Source organism: Protopterus annectens, chromosome 3.part1 (assembly GCF_019279795.1).
Source record: "Protopterus annectens isolate FY-2018-M chromosome 3.part1, PAN1.0, whole genome shotgun sequence".
NCBI classification, from domain to species: domain Eukaryota; kingdom Metazoa; phylum Chordata; order Ceratodontiformes; family Protopteridae; genus Protopterus; species Protopterus annectens.
The window spans coordinates 1711344357-1711362696 of record NC_056732.1 but is presented as its reverse complement, the minus strand read 5'-3'; the positions used below and the strand labels follow the sequence as shown (position 1 = coordinate 1711362696).

The following is an 18340-nucleotide window of genomic DNA, read 5'->3' as shown; positions in this document are numbered from 1 at the left end:
TCCCCCACAAGGGGAGATAACATACTGGACTTAGTTCTCACCAACATGGGTGACAACTGTACCACTCCCATAGTATGTTCTTCTCTGATGAGATCAGATCATCGGTCTGTCTCATTTGAAGTTTCTATCCCACCCAACCCTTCCCAGCTGTAACCGTTGGAAGATTTGTCTTTGGGACATAGCCTAAAAAAGGCACAATGGGGGAGGCAATAGCCTTGGCCAAGATCTGGAACCCTATTGGTGACAGGTGGAGGCCATCTCTGGCAAAGAATGGAGGTCTGTCAACCATTTCATCTCAAGCAGACAGATGCTGGATCCCCTTAGAAAGTCACCAGAAACTAAGCCAATTGTTGAAGTCAATCATTTTTTGTTGGTATTGTATTATCATTCTTGGTGAAGGTTGGATGCTGCTTAGGGCTAGGGTCATATCTGCCTGGAGCACATACTCTGAGAGCTCAGTTATATCTCACTTTATATAGTCCAGGGATGTACATCTTAAGTCATTCACACCAATATGGACAATGACAGACTCATACTTGTACCTGTTGTGTTGAGACGTAAATGCTTGCGTGATGTGGAGTTGTCAAGGTGAATTCCTTGGAATACACTTCTTGAACAAATAACAAACACTATCTATAATTAGTGACCTGATTGTAAACCAGTGTATCACTTCTAGTTGTCCTGAAGCAAATGAGCTGTCATGTAAATGTACAGGTAGCTGACAAAGCTTGCTTGACATTTATCTGGTCTCTTCCCTTTACATAGAGCTGTCTGTCACGATCTCTAGTTACTACACTGTTCAGATGAGCAACCATGTAATGAGTGAAAAGAAGAACCCCTTGCAATATCAAGATCTTGTTCCTCAGCCATCTGTATAGCCCCTGGAATCCCTGCTATACTGGGATTATCAACATTCTTTAAAATAAATGGCAGGAGCACTGAATTAGTAAACAATCAGTCTGTAAGGAAACTCTGTTTCTTAATAGTTCTATGATAGGCCGCACTGCAGTTCTGTTGCATTCACCAGTTGTCTAGGTAGAACCATTTGCTCCCCATATTTGCCCAAAAACATGGATTTAAATATAATAAATTCATCTTAGACAATATGACTTACATACATAGCCATACAAAAAGGCTAACTCAGGACTAAGTCTTGTGTAGGCAAGATATATGCACAAACGTTTAAATTATCTTAAGTATGCATCACTGTCCTTGTGTGATATGTTGAACTATAACTTATGTTTTTTTTCCAATGCTACCACATTGCTTTATTGCATTGTTAGTAATGTGTTTTTTACCACATGATGTAGGTTGCAGTTTTTGTGTGGCTTATTTAATTGTACCAACTGATCTTACCAGAAAAACAAGACTCTTCTAATAAAATTTGCTGTCGTGATGCTCTGACCAAAGACATGACATGATTTTAACTAGCGTCATCCTTGACTAATATGAGTTACACATTATAACCATCTGTTGCATACTTTGTGCATAGTTACATAACATAATATGACTGTGCTTTAAATGACTTAAAACACTGTGACAATGTTGTGTGTTATACTGATAAGAAAGGTTGCACTGTTCTGTAATTAATTTCCCAGTGTCTGCTTTATCCTATTGAGGAGAAAGACCACGGGGAAACCACAGTCTGTACTGCTGAGTAAACAGATTATAGCAGAAAAGAAATCCTGAATGACATTCCAATCCATGTCAAGACGTTCCCGTGCACACACACACACACACACACACACACACACACACACACACACACACACACACATAAAAATCCACATGACTTCACAGGTGGCTTTCAAACTCTGCAAATGTACTCGAGCCAAGACCTGACCAGAGAAAGTAGTTCTTTGAGCCAACAGTGTTTATCACTGCTTCACAGAGCACCACATTATGTTTACAAAATAGTATTTAAAATGATTATTTTATTATATGGACAATGCAGAAATCCATTCAGTAAGTCCTATGCTGGTGTATATCTGCTGCTAATGACAGAAATGTCATATTGACACCTCATGACTTACATCTGGGTGATCATGAAGCAAAAATGAAAGAAAATCATACAAAGGAACCAGAGGAGAAGGTAACTACGCCCAAAGAGGTATGCACTTGTTAAAATTATTTCTTTCCAATGAAAGAGTTCTAACACAGTGACATAAGCATGTTGATTAGCCATAAATTATGCATTTAGGTATGAAAACACAAATCAAAAGAGACACCCAGCTGTGTGAGAAGCAACAGAAAGACAGAAGCCTGGTGTATAAATCTGAAATGGCAGCATCCCAATCATGACCACAGAATAAAGGTTGTGCTAAACAGGAATTACTTGTACTGCTGCTGAAATGGGTTACACATTGTACAGCACACATTTATGGTTTTGCCAGGAAAAAATAATTGTCGATGCCGGCATAAAATGCTAATAGTAATATATTGCTGTGCCAGTTTTGATTCACACTACTGTCACTAGATGGCAGTGGTGACACTGTTAATCACACTGCTCACAGCATAGTAACAAGCAAAGAGTAGCAAAGAAATTCTTGCTGCTTACTAAGTATCACAGTCATGCCTCTCAACAAGAATTCTGAACAAAGCCTAAAATATTTGGAGGATAAACGTCCACAAAATTGGGACAGATTTTAAATATTGCTCTTATTCACTTAGAAAGTTGCTAGAATAACAGGATGTGTGTTAGCATGCATTTTTCTGAAGGATATGAAATCTGAAAGTGAAATCTATGTCATTATTTAGAAACTTTAGTCCTCAGTGACTTGCCAGAAAACCACAAATTTATCAGGAACAGAACAAAAATATGAAGTAAAATTTTGGACATTCTGTGAAAATCTGGTCACTTGAGAGATATTCATAGTCCGTAGATCATGTGCATCAAATTATTTCACAAAGACAATAATGCTCGATGGGATGGTTATAATGGAGCAATAATAGACCCACTCAGGAATGTTCTGAGTCTCAGTGCTTCAAGCAAAGGGCCTCTGCACTACTGAAAGGTTTGTTATTTCCCTACAAACCCATCCTGGAGGAAAACTGCACTTAGAAAATGGATTATCTATTGTTATTTTTTTATTTGTTTTTATGTTTCTTTTCTTTTTGCATTAGTATGCATTTGTTTTATATTTTTAACGTAAATAGTTCCTCTGCCAGATGTCTGAAGGGTGGTGTAGGATATAAAATCACTATTAGTAGGGAAATACTTTAGAGCAAAAATCTAAACAAAAAAATTTATGTGCATGTGTGTATAAAACTATAGATAGAGAATGAGAGCTTGAGAGAGAGAGAGACAGTACTTTTGTTTGCTTAGCAGGCTGATCCAACCAGGACATTAAAGACCCCTTTTCAGCAGAGCCAGAGTCTTGGGGAGAAAAGCTCCAAAGAAGAATAAAAAAGTAAAAAAAATGCATTAGTAATATTTAGATTTACAATATAAATGAAATATATAAGTTAACCAATAATGATATTTAACAACAATGTAAAGGATTTAATATATACAAATATAGATACAAATATAAATAGAGATATATGTACATACTCTACATACCTCTGGAGGTAGAGGATGTTAAATTGAAATGGTTTGTATAAATAGAAACGCTACCAAACCAAAAATAATCAACATCATTATCTCTGTTTTGTAAAATTTGTATTTGTTGTTTAATTTTGATTGCAGAATTGAACTGATGGCAGTTTGTGTACATGTGTTTGTTTAGTAGTACTGTGTTCGGGGGGGGGGGGTCATCTAATTAGCAAGTTAAAAAAAATGAAGATATTTTTTTCATGGTTTACAGATTTCATGCCGTGAGTAAACACTATGCTCTACCTTTACATTAATTCCCCCCTTTGGAATTCTAAGTGGCTCAATGACAGTTTCTAAGTGTATAAACCCAGTTTTTAATGTCTAGTAACCTAGGCACCCCTCTATTATTTTTTTGGGCTGTCACATCATTTCTCACCCATCACAATGATTCTCTTTCAACCTTCTATCCTTTCTGTGTCTATACCCTCTTGGTTTATCTGTTGTCTTTTAGGTGTTGACACTTTGCATTTCTTCACTTTTACTTACTTCATGTGGCTGAGTAGATTAATTCCACTAAAAAATGAGTCTTATTTGTATGGGAGGCCAAGTCCGCAATATAGACAGACAACGTATTACTTTAACCAATAAAAAATCAAGCATAACTTTGAGATGGCTAGGAAACTGGAGAACCTCAAGAGAGAGAGGAAAAACAGAGAAAAATTTCACACAGAGGCCAGAACTGAACCTCAGGCAATAGATATGAGGTTTTAACAACAATCACTATGTAACATATTGCCAGTTAAGTTATACTGCTGTAAATTCTTTATGCCATGAAAGTACTGAAATGTCTCTGCCAGTCTTTTACAACATACCCATTCCAGCCCTACATAGGATATATGATCAGATCCCTCAAAATTTCCACAGATGTCATAGGCTGCAGACCCAACCCAGAATCACTGTATCCGATCTGTATCTATTTTTGCGCAATTCCACATTATTTCTAATGAAGTCTCTGCATTTCTGCATGTGATTTCTTGTGTATTTCCTGAATTGTTTGTGATTTCTGAACCGTTGTTTATTTCATTGCAAGAGAATTCTGATGGAGTTCTTTCATCATTTGAGTTTTCCTTCACTCCATCACTTTGGCTTCATCTATAGTTGTCAATTAATGTATTCTAATAAGTGTAAAGAGTGTTGTTCCATTTGTAAAATAAGTGAGAGTGTGAAATGGGGATGAGATATAAATGAGCTATATATCCTCAGTGCCTTGGCCTGATCTTCATCTGACAATTGCATCTTCTAAACTCTGTAACTCTGAGGATTTGGATTGCTCCAGAAAGTATTTGTGCTTTTATGTTTTAACCTGCTAAATATCAGAAGTGAAACAACAAAATCATGATGAAGCCGTGGATTTTGGCATTCACTGTTAAAAAAACGTCATGAAAACCATTGTTCAGAAAGACCTTGTTATATAATCCTAACCTTACATTAATTTGTATAAGATGATATTTACTGACATTTTGATGATGACTGCTGATATATTTGATTCATTCAGTAGTTACAGTAAGCTACTCACAATAGTGATAGCCATGCTTCACCTCAGAAGCTACATGTGATGTTTTACCAGTAGCTGTTCCTGCTGTAAATACCTACATGTCCATGACCACTGAGCAGAATGTCAAACAACTTCTCCAAGAGAAAAAATGCATATAGTCCACCTAGAAGTGACAGCAATTTCCAGGTATATATTTTGTCCTCAGAGCTGTGGTCATTTCCATCTTCAGAGTGTCCATGCAAGCCCAGGAACTGTAAATCAGAAAGCACACCATCAGTTGTAGCATGAAGTATGTGTCACCTCCATAAATATTAAGCACATTACACAATGTCAGATATATATATAATGCATTGTGAACTCCATACCTTGGGTATCAGGTGCAGTACAGAGTCACCTGTAAGTGATCCGACAGCCAGGCTAACAAAAAACTGAATGACGTATTGATACATACTGCTACATGTTGTGCAGAGTAAAACAGTAATTCCAAAGAGGGCAAAAAGGCAAATAATGAATGTCGCTATTGTGCCATAAATGTACTCTGCAAAGACAGACAACAGATAATGTTAAAGCATTATAGGCAGTTACATAGCACTATGTCTCAGCTTTGATGTGGAACATTTTGAGTAATATGAGTGTACAGGTAGTTAGTGTTGTAAAAGTATAAATGTAAATTTTATAAGCACTGATTACAGCATATTAATTAACATTTTAGGTCTCCTGAAGGTTTTGACTGGGTGGCTTCCTAACTGGGACTGTTATTGTCAAACCATGGTGATATCCCTCTTCAAAACTCCTTACATCATAAAAATGTGATACTTCATCAAAAATGTCTGTTCCTGTCCTACTCTCTCATAGTAATTTCTTCCTTTTTGTTAGTCCATACCGATGTCTGTACTTTGTATGACTCGCAGCCACAATGACTGCATTTCAACTGTAGTTTGTTTTTTTTTTTTTTAGATTTCTGTGCAACATAAAGGTAAGTAGACCAACACAGGTAATTTCATACCCTAGTTCACATCCATACCTGTTGTAAGATGTAACTGAATGAACCTCCAGTTTACTTAATGACAACATTTTCACCTGTATGTTATGCAGTCCACCTGTGTTTTGCAGTCCACCTTCTAATTCTAGTTTGCAACGTATTACAGCCAACAATCATTCATTCAATCATTGCATGCACAAAAGTAGAGTATTTCTTTACCATTCTCAAATATACTGACTGTAAGCGAGCAAATTATTCTACACGCCCTTTTCATAAATTGCAACCATAGCGAATGAGCAGAACTTTAAATAAACAAATAACTTGCACACATTAGTGCCAGACGAAATGACTGAACAAACTAGCATGTGTGGTTACAATTAAAGGTCAAATGGAAGCATATTGGAACACAACAGTAAAAATCTGAATAAAAAAAAAAATCTGCTTATAGTAACAGCTGAGCCTGCCACAGTCCAGGGGAAAAGTGTATTTAAATTTGCACACAGTGATTTTATTTTTTATTTGGACAGCACAGTGGTGCAGCGGTAGCATTGTCACATCACAGCAACAGGTTCTCCAGTTCAGTTCTCAGCTGGGGTGCCTTCTGTGTGGAGTCTGCATGTCCTCCCTGTGTTTGTGTGGGTTTCCTCCCATGTTACAAAGACATGCATCTGAAGTGTTTCTCCCTGGGCCTCTGCTGAAACTTGGCTTTGTTCCAAGCTGGACTTTCCCAGTAAATGAAGGGTCTATGTTAGAATACCGAACATTCAAAATGTCAAGTGTTCTAATATCGACCTGTTTTTAGCGAACGCTGAAAATATCGAAGAAACAGAAAACCAATTTTTTTTCCTAGGGAAAGAATTCAGTTGTCCGTTTCTGTTTCTTCTGTATTTTCAGCACTGTGGTGGAAAGTTACGGGTCGGGTTCAGGTAAGTGTGCGATTGTGTGGATGTGAGGGTTAGGGTGGGGTAGGTGAATTAGGGTTAGGGGGCGGGTGAGTTGACTGTGCGATAGTGACGGACCTTAGGGTTAGGGCTTGGGTTAAGGTAAGTGGATAGTTAGTGGTGTATGTATAGTTTAGTGTAGGGTTAGTTGTAAGAGTTTAGGTGTATGTGTGTGTATTGCTGATGTTTGGTGTGCTTGTGTTGTGTGTATGTGTTTTGGAACAGCAAATTTTTTCCCTAGGAAAAAATTTGCTGTTCTGAATGTTCAATGTTTTAAATTTTCAATTCATAGGGTTCGATATTAGAACACTCTACATTTTGAAGGTTCGGTGTTCTAATATAGACCCATAAACAAATGTTAAATAAAATAAATAAATTTCCCTTCTCTTTGGGGTGTTGGCATACATGTTATGTAATGTACAGTGATACATGGCGGGGGTATCACCCAGTTTAGAGGAGAAGGGGGACTCTGTCCTCTACAAAAATAATTCTGTTGCTGTTTTTCATTCACTGGAGCAGCAACTGAAAAAAACAATGTTCACTTTCAGCTTTCTTTTTTTGTGTATCACTTTGTTATGAATTTCTCCCATAGCCATCTCTGCCACCACCAGAATATAGCTTAATATAATACTAAACCCACTGTGAACATACAGCATACTAATTTTAACACAGTGTAAGACAGGCAAAGGCCATTGCCATAGTCATTCTTAATTTTCCCTTAAATGAATGCAGTACAATACATCAACAACATAGCACTCATTTAATCATGAATACAAATAAAATAATTTATTTAAAATGTCAGCAATGAGTAGGCTTTTGTTTCAATTTTCATGTTTACTAAATTACTTGTTTTAACAACTGTTACAATAATTCTCAAAAAAGACATTTAAGTCCTAAGCAGCTTCCTTAATTTTAACAATGTTAATTCTTACTTAACTTACGAATTTGTGAATCTTCTGTTAGTCATGTTCTGTTCATTCCATCACTTTTTGAAGCCAAGTACTTGTTTCTCCCCATAGGCACAAGATTGTACTAATGCTTTTGTCAAGCTTTCTTTTTCCTTTCATCTCACAAGGGCAGTTATCTGAGTTTTATCACCACTTATGCTATTTGCCCATATATTGACAAGATGGATTTCATATGTACTTCCTAAGTTTTAGTGTCTTATTTCTGGCAGATATTCTCAGTTGTTACATAAATTCAGTCACTTCACAAACTCCCCCTTAATAAGTAACATATGTTTTCCTTTACTTTGATTTTCTTTTTAAGATAGTTGCTCAGGTATGTCAACCTATACATGCTTAAGAGATTTTCAGTTTTTTCCAATAAATTGGATTTTTAATACCTGAGCAGTATTTCATTCCATATTTCTACTATAATATCTGCCCTAATTTCACCATATAGATCCACCCAGCTAATAACTTGCTGTCAATCCGTGTTCTCTCCCTGATTACATGAAATTCATATCTTTGAAGATGTAGCTCAAGAAACGATCCTGGGAGTCACGTAGCCTTCCTTCATCCTTAAACACTGAATTGAATGGATTAATGTCTTTATTGTTTAGCTTCAGTTCTGCACCAAGTGTTACAAATGGGTATATTTTCATTTTTTACTAACACTAGTGGAGATTTAACGGTCAAATCTCCCAATATTGCATCCATTGTCTGCAGGGCAGTATGATGTTTATTTATTTTTCCTTTCAAATATTCCATGTATCTTGCCCAAGCTACACTATATGCAATGATGATTCCAAAATAGGTCATACATTTACTTGTTCATCTATTTCTCCTCACAAGCCATTGATTAAACAAGCACTGTTACAGTTCCTGAGAAGGAGTGTCACTAAAGTAAGATAGTTCCCAGGTCAAGTACATGACTGGACTGCAGGGTGGGCTTTAGTGTTTTGAAGGTTTCAGGAAGATTAACAGCAGCTAAACAACTTCTAGGCAAATTAATGGGGGGGGGGTCCTAGCCCCCAGACATTTAATAGATACAGAGGCTTTGGTAAGGAAAAAAAAAACAGCCAGCACTCCGCTTCAGCAATAAAAATACACTTTATTAACACTTAATAAAAAGCATGTAGAGGCATTTAATGAGCAAGGGAAACCGGTTTTGGCCAAAAGCCTTCTTCAGTGCCAAAAGCAATAAATACGTAAATTATACTACATTAAAGCACACACACACACACACACACACACACACACACACACACACACACACACACATATATGTGTATATATATATATACATATATATATATATATATATATATATATATATATATATATACCCACCCCCCCCCCCCCCAAAATTTTAAGAGAACCAGTCACAGTACATCATTAAGTCCAGGAGAAAACAAAGCACCCAATTTAATAATCCATCCCCATTCTTTTTTATTTAATAATTCGTGCCACCTCAACTTATTCAACCCTTTGAAACAATTACGATCTATGGCAGTAAATCGAAATGAAACAACAGGATGCTTGAGGTTACGCTTCTATAAATCACTAGATGTGTGACAATTTCTAATATCACTAAAGTGTTCAAAGATGTGTATTTTGAATTATCTGGAAGTTTGTCCTATATTAAATGCAGAGCAACTACATTCAACTAAATATATAACCCATACAGATACACAGGCATTCCTACAATGAATGTCAAAAACATGAGATGTATTAGGAGATGAAAATTATTTTATTTTCATAACAAACTTACAAGCTGAGCAGCATCCACATGGAAAACTGCCTACTAATTGTGTCTCTTCAATAGGGTGTTGCACAACTAAATCAGAATGAAAAATGTTTTTAAAATGGTTCATATAATTATCAACAGTTTTCCCCTATCTACAGGAAAATGTACAATATGTAGGTAACAACTTTGCTAGCTTATTATCTGACAAAAGTATCCTCCAATACGTCCAAAGTTGGCAATAATACATATTGGAGCATCCTGCTTTTGTTTTACTCCATAATATAAGGAAGATCTATCCATGGAACTAGCAAAATTATGTCCACAATGAATTTCATCCAGTTTATAACCTCCAGCTAGAATTCTTGCTTCCATTTCCACCGTATGTTTATCTAACTCCTCGGTTTAGGAACAAATCCATTTGACCCTTACAAATTAGGACTTAGGGATATTTTTAATTATATGGGGTGAATGATAGGTGGTATTCTCTGAAAAGAAGTTATAATGAAACTCCTTCCAAAACAAAGAGGTAGACAATGTGCTATCAGGTTACTTAGCCACCTTAACATCTAGTAAGGAGATCTGACTCAAACTATAATTTAGATTAAATTGTAACCCTGATTTGTTATCATTCAAATATTGTACAAATTCCTGTAGCTAGGTAATATCAGATTTCCATACCATCCAACAGTCATCAAGATAACAGTGCCAAATGCCTATTTCTTGTAAATAAATGTTATGACTAACATCATAAATCAAATTTTGTTCTAAATACCCCATGGACAGGCCTGCATAAATAGGCACAAAGGATGCCCCCATAGCTGTGCCTTTTAATTGCAAAAAGCAGTCACCATTGAAGTAAAGCACATTTTTAGTTAACATATGTTCAGCTAAACAAACAAGATAAAGTGTTAAACCCAGGGCTATATAAAGGAATCTTTTCTAACCAGAACTCTATTGCCAGTAAACCAACCCAATGTGGAATAATTGTGTATAATGCTTTGACATCTAATGTGCACATATACCATTAATGATTCTAACGTAGTTGCTTCTTTTAGAATGTTTACATCCGGCTCTTTTTCTAAATGTAAAGAGTTAAGACAATTCTTCTTTTTGGAAACAGGAGAGTCCGTAATTAGTTCCACATGTGTATCTATGGCAGAAGAGGATTCCTCTGCTAAAGTCTCCAATGAACTACCTGCCTGTTTTAAAATTGACCCAGGCCTCTTACGTTTGTCCTTTAGACTACCTCAATCACAAGCATATTCCCTGTTGTTCTGCTGAAATTTAACCGATTTCTGACAAGCGAATGGCTTGCCATCATTGCAATCCTCAGCATCTCTCTTGATAAGCGAATGGCTTGCCATCATTGTAATCCTTAGCATCTCTCTTAAAAATTTTAAGCTTACATGTTTGTAATTCCTGTTCAAAAGATGCAAGTCCTGAAGACAGCAGAGCAATTTGTTCTTTATAATTCCCATGTACCTGAAAGGTTTTTACAGTCTCCACAACATTAGTGACTTCTAACATAATTTTAAAGATTTGACTCTCATAGAAAGCCACTAAACTATATACTATGCCACTACACTCCATGATGGTCATATGGGTCAGTAGAAACTGTAGAAGCTTGTGTCAAATTGCACATTAACCTCGTTACCAGTCTCATCTAATACTTTGCGCAGTATCCACCATTACTGCAACTTACAGTCCATCTAGGGCAGTAGCAATACAGTAAAATCTCTCTTCTTTCAGTGCAATACATGTTGCGAATTTGTAAATTAACCATAGTGCAATACTCTAAGGTCCATAGTGCAATATTCTAATGTTCATAGGGCAATACTTAAATGTCTCTTTCTGTGCAAGGATCAATGCAATGTCTTAATCAGGTACCCGTGCATTTTACTAAAATCTCATGCAAGTAAGTGATCACTGCAAAAGTGATAAAATGTGTTTCTAAATATGTGCAGTATTAGTCTGTCTACCTGTATGTCTGTGATGTAATAGCTAAGTGTTATATGTGCATATGTTGGGAGGGTGGCCTAATGGTTAAGGTGTTTGCCTTACAAACACAAGGTGCAGGGTTTGAGTCTTACAAGGGATAATTGGCTAGGCTGAAAAGGGCTCGCAAGGGCAGTTAGCTTAGTACTAATCTATGAACCTAGGTCTGTGAAAATAGTCTACATGTAGTCTGCACATTGAATCTGGAGACATGGAAATTCATTCAGTTTTTGCACTTCTGTAATTTCTGAATGACAATAAAATTTACTTTGATTTTGACTTTAAAGTTTTTACAAATATCATATAAATCACTTCCTGAACTTTAAACCAGTCCTTTGTTAAAGTCTCATTGATATCATGTACGATCATTTGCATAAGTGCACGTAAACCCCCAGGGTAATGACCTTTAGATTCATATGCTTTCAATAATTTTAAATGCCAAACACTGGAACATAATTTTTTCATAGTTCCTCTCAGCTTGTTAAAGGCTTATATACATGTAAAAGTTTGTGAAAAAACAGTATCTGGTACGTTGTCAGAAGATAAATTAAATCCAATATCCGCAAAAATCCTGATATAGTCTTTATCAGATACCAAGCCAGTTAACAGGTTCACTAAATCTGTCTTATCTAGAAATCTATTTAAAAAAAGCAGCTACAGCAACAGAAACATGAGCAATGGCCTCCAAAGGAGAAGCTGAGCAAGGCAATTGTCTGAATGCCAATGAACTGCCAACAGCATTAGCCGAAACACACATAAACTACAGAACTCCTCTGACACATTAAGTAGTGGTGCAGGACCAAAATTCAAAGCTCAAAAAACAAAAAAAAACAGCCGGCACTCCACATCAGCAATAAAAATACACTTTATTAATACTTAATAAAGAGGCATTTAATGAGCAAGGCAAACTGGTTTCGGCCAAAAGCCTTCTTCAGTGCCAAAAGCAATAATTCTCACCCGTCACCCCAAATTTAAAGAGAACCAATCACAGTACATCTTTAAGTTCAGGAGAAAACAAAGTACCTAATCTAATGATCCAACTCCGTTCATTCTTATTTAATAATTCATGTACCCCACATCTATGTCATGTACGTCATACATCTAGTACTTTATATAAGCATACCCTCAAGCATCCCATTGCATCATTTAGATTTACAGCCATAGATCATAATCATTTCAAAGGGTTGAATAAGTTGGGGGTGGCATGAATTATTAAATAAGAAAGAACGGAGTTGGACTAATAGATTAGGTGCTTTGTTTTCTCCTGGACCTTGTTCTCTTTAAATTTGGGGGGTGGGGGACGAGTATATATATATATATATATATATATATATATATATATATATATATATATATATGTGTGTGTGTGTGTGTGTGTGTGTGTGTGTGTGTGTGTGTGTGTGTGTGTGTGTGTGTGTGTGTGTGCGTGCACTTTAATGTGGTATGCACTGAAGAAGGCTTTTGGTTGAAACTGGTTTGACTTGCTCATTAAATGCCTCTACATTCTTTATATTAAGTATAGCTGATGTGGATTGCTGGCCATTTTTTGTTTTTTGAGCTTTGAATTTTGGCCCTGCACCTATGCCATACTTGCGAGAGCACTAGCAGCATTAGGTGTAAAGGAGGTAATGGTGAACCAACAAGATTATTAAGGTTAGTGATTCTAGTAGATTTAGTCAAGCCTTTATTGAGATAAACTGAAAAAAAGGTTTGTCCAGACAGATTAATTGAATCACAAGGTGCAAATAGGATTTACTGAGTCATTGAATCCACAGCAGTTTAAAAAAAGCCAGAGCTTCATCTCTTACAGACTCTACAACAAAAACAAAACAAAAAATGTGCATAATTTCCACAACATTCTGAATGTTTGAACAAGGCATTGTTAATATTTCTTCTTTTTATAGCATAAAAATGTTTGCTTACCCTTTTATTCAATTTGTCTTTTGTTGTGGCCTGTATAAAAACTTTCATGTCTTACATACTGCAATGTATACCACTAGGGTCTACTACAAGATTTTAAGTCCCATGTGCTCCAAAACCTAAAATCCAGGGACTCAAGAGTCTTGTAGCTCATATAGGCTGCCTTTTGTAATTAAACTTGAATATGAATATGAGCTAGCAGCTACCGCACTTTGTTCAAACATATTATTCGAGTGTGAGTAAAGTAAGTGCAGCAGACATGGAGAGGGAGTGAGATTTTAGGATTAGGAAGTGGCAGAGGTTTTAGGGTATTGGAGTGTGAAGGGAGCTTGAGAGTTAGGGAACAGAAAGAGATTTTAGGTTTAGCTTTTTGTGCTTGTGTGTTCATTTTTATGGTGTTTCATGATTAAAGTACTTGTGTGTTGGATCTGCTGGTCTCCGGTGCCTATTTTTGGTTTATTGTGTGTGTAAAAATCAAATCTCAAAGAGTGTGTGTATGTCACCTGTTTGGAGTAGGGACGTGAAGCATTGGTTTCACACAGAGGCTGCTAGAGAACTTGGCCTGGACACTCGGCTGATGTCTCAACTCTATAGCTGTGCCAGTGGAGAGTCTTATTCAGGACCTGGAGCGAGACAGATAGAGAAATCCAGACACCAGACTGAGTGTGTTCCCTGTGTGCTCTTAAAGGGTGATTTTGTGCTTGATGCAGAGAGCTGAATCTGGAAATACTGGGGGTATTCATTTTTGTTCCATGTGAATGCCCCTCTCCAGTGCCAGTAGTGAGGATTCAGGGCCTTGATTACTGGCCAAGAGTGGGGATATCACATATTGGTGGCAGTGGCAGGATATTATAGCAATAACAAGAAACTATTACTTTTCTTAATAATGGCCTGTTTACTTCTGCAGATGTCTGGCATGGACCTTTTCCATTAGTATAACTCATATAATAATTGAACTTCTGTAGCCTGTAGGCAGTTGTCACTGAAAGTGTGTCCTCTCAGCAGTCACAAGGTAAACATACAGAGTTTCATTACCACAACAGTTTCTTTTATTTTGTTTTGTTATTTTTGTTTAATCAGAGAAAGCAGGCAAAGATGAGGCTTATGGCAAGCTGACAAAGAAACAGTTGGCAAAGGTGTGTGAAGCCCAAGGACTGTTGCATGCCAACCAGGGTAAAGAGGAAATGATTTCAGCCTTAGTCACAGCTCAGGCCAGCAACCAGGAGGATAACCAGTCTAGTGATGGGAATTTGCAGCCCCCAGAAACAGGACAGTTCACCTTTTCCCTCAGAGGACTTAAGAATCCATCTGGAGTTAAAGATACTTGAACTGGAGGCCAAACATTTGAAATTAGAATCAGAAGACAGACTACAGAATTTGGAGGCCAAGAAAATAAGAAACAGCAGCAACATAAGAGGAAGATGCTGACTCTTCACCAGGGTCATGGAGGTAATGGGGAAGGGAATAACCAAACCCCAGAAGCAATAAAGATCAGTAAATGTTTTCCACAATTTACAGAGGGTGATAATTTTGATAGTTGTACTCATATATTTGAAAGAGTATGTAAACAGTATAATGTTGCTAAAGGTTTCTGGGTACGAAAGTGTAACTCTGCAGATGAGCTGAGAAAAAAGGGGGATGTAACCAGTGGGGCCAAGTATCATATAGATGTCCATGGAGGCAATCTGGCGAACAAAAGTTGGGGGAGCTAGCACGTGGAAATAACAGTAGGCCAGTGGTGAGTTGTCTAGAGAAAACAGCGGTACCAAATTATCACCAGAGGTTATATCCTATCTTAGATGGAAAACAAGTCATGGCTGAGAGAGACATAGCATCTGAAATAACCATTGTGAAGCCTGCAGTGTCTAAAGAGAAGCAGCAGTTGCTTGTGCACTTTCACTGTGGTCAGAGCTTTAGGATGGATCCCATTCCAAATGCCTTTAACCAGGGTTCACCTTGACTGGGAGGGTGGAAAAGGAAGCAAGCAGGTCGATGTGTGTAAAGATATTCCTGCAGATGTCTTGATAGGGACTGATTTTGATAATGCAGTACCTTGTGTGCATGCAGTTAGACACAGTCAGGCTTGGAAACAGGCATGTGGGTCTGGTCACCTGTGGGAGACCCAGACAGATCCCACACCTGAAGCTAGGGCTGGTGGGGTGGCTATTTCATCGAGGGAGCTACCCTGTAGCCATGAGCCTGAAGGTGAGACACAGCTACTGATAGGCACTAGTTTTCCCCTTAGACAGAGTGACTGCTAGAGCAGAGGTGACTGGTAGTACCCAAGTTGACAGTGATGCACTGCTGTCAGAGGATACCAGATTTCCTGTGGAAGGGAGCTGGGAAGGGTTACAAAGAGAGAGCTGAGACAGGCTCAGCTCTTGGACCCTACACTGAGAGACTTGAGGGAGGTAGCTAGGGAGGCACCTGATTCTCAGGGGAAAAGAGGAGTCTGTATACTGGAACAAAGGGTTACTATATAGAGAGTGGACCCCTGAGGCAAGGCTAGAGGGTGAGGTACTACAGCAGTTGGTATGCCTAGAGAATACTATCTGACACTTCTAGCCATGGCCCATGACATTACTTTTGCAGCTCATATGGGCATAAAGCATACCAAGAGACATATTATCCAGAACTATTATTGGCCTGGGATTGCAAGAGATACAACAGGGAACTGTAGGACCTGTTTACAGTACCAAAAAGTAGGCAAGTCGGAGCCATTTCAGATGTTAGCTATGGATATTGTGGAGTCTCTGAGTACCCCAAATTCCACAGGGAAGAAGTATTTTCTGGTGATAGTAGATTATGCTACTACTCTGAGGTAGTGGATCTGTCCTCCATTGAAGCAGGGAAGGTGTGAACTGCTTTGTTAGACATTTTCAGAGAAATACTGACTGACAGAGGTGCCAATTTCATGTCAGACCTTCTGGCTTGTCTGTAGAAATGCTCTGGGGTGAAGCACCTAAAAACCACCACCTACCATCCCAAGGCCAATGGTTTTGTGGAGATATTGAACTCTACACTAAAAAACATTTTAAGGGCATTTGCAGACCAGTTTAAAAGATAATGTGACAAACTTTTGCCCCATCTGCTGTTTGCATACAGAAATTACCCCAGGAATCCACAGATTTTTCACCCTTTATAGGTTCATAGGTGTTTACTAGGCTAATGACCACAAGGGCCTTTTTATGCCTAGTCATGCATCTCGAATCTCTGACAAGTTCTGCTACCCATGATAAGTGTAAGTATGGGCCTGGGAGATGAACCATTTACAGCTTACCTGTGTCCATTACAGACATAGGTTTCCCATCCAATTGTCCAAGTTGCACTTGAACTGGGTTAGGGAGGAACACTTCTTCACATGGATGAGGAGCCTGTTCCATAGATGGAGCAGTCTCTGGGATACATACTGTACCTATCTCTCCAGCAAGTCCTATTTATATCACAGGCAAGGTTTAAGTATTTAGAATGGGTAATTCTGGTGCTGTTTGTTTTGTGGATATGCAGGACGTCCATCAGAGTGGGGTGTGACAATGCCCTGTATGCCAGGCATAGATCTCCCCTCAAAAGCCTGTAGGAGACAGAATACATGGATAGGGCCTTGAGGCAGTCTGCATAGGACATATTACTTACACCCTGTATTCTTTTAGTGAGGAACCTCTGTAGACCTTCCAATTGTTGGATATGCCTGGCTACGTACATAAAAAAAGGGACATTGTATTCAGTGAAAGGTCTGATGAATGCCAAATACAGTGGAACAATTACTTCCTTGGACTTAGATGCCATACCTTAGTTTATAAGTTGTGCAACATAAAATGATTTCTGCACCACTGTTGGCACATGATGATCAAAGGCTCGATTACTATCTATGTGTGTCCCTAAGTCTCTAACTACTGGGTCAACTCTAAGGGGTGTATTGTCAATATGATAGTTACTAGGGATGGATAACTTCCCAAAGGATACTATTTTGCATTTCTTGGCATTTAGCTTTAGTCCATGGCTCTGGCACCAGTTGTTTGTCTGTGTCAGCTCCTCCTGGAGAACATTTGTGTCAGTGGGCGATTCAATGACAGCTCCTAATTTGCAATCATCTTCAGATTTAGTCAGCCAGAGACCACTGACATTGACCTTGACTTCAGAGAAGTAAATGCCAAAAAGGAGCAGTCCAAAGACTGATCCCTGAGGGACTCCACTTGTGACTAGCCTCTTTGTAGAGGTGAGGTCCCCAGTTCTAACTTCCTGGGTCTTGGCTGTGAGCCAGTTGGCTATCCACTGGGTGACATACGAGCTTGTACCCAACCTCTTGAGTTTGTCAACAATGCCCAAGTGAGGTATTGTGTCAAATGCCTTGGCCAGGTCAAGGTATGCAGGGTGAACCATTTGCCCTCATCCATTGCTCTGGTGTCCTTCTCAAAGAAGTCCACCAAGTTGAGTATGCATGATCTGCCCTTGATGAAACCAAACTGGGCTGGGTCCAGTACCTGGAGTTTTACTATATCACTACTGATCATTTCCATGATAATTCTTTCCATGACTTACATATAAGATTAGTGAAACTTATGGGTCTGTAGTTTCCAGGTCCAATAGATGGCCCACCTTTGTGCAGAAGGATCACTGTTACTGTTCTCCATTCTTGAGGCAATTTAGCCTGTTTGCAGGCTACTGTTAAATAACAATTCCAGAGGTGCTGATACGTCATGTTGTATGCTATTCAGAAAGCA

The 18340-nt window shown here is 38.1% G+C and overlaps 1 protein-coding gene across 1 annotated transcript in view; it reads right to left on the bottom strand.

Annotated features, from left to right (window-relative positions):
- SLC39A4 (solute carrier family 39 member 4) overlaps positions 1 to 18340 on the bottom strand; it is a 471457-nt gene that overhangs the window by 361557 nt on the left and 91560 nt on the right. The window contains exons 3-4 of the mRNA XM_044067721.1: positions 5456 to 5628; positions 5189 to 5341 (exon numbers count right to left, since the gene is read on the bottom strand). Of these exons, the coding sequence (XP_043923656.1) occupies positions 5189 to 5341; positions 5456 to 5628 (326 nt within the window). The remainder of the gene's footprint in view (positions 1 to 5188; positions 5342 to 5455; positions 5629 to 18340) is intronic.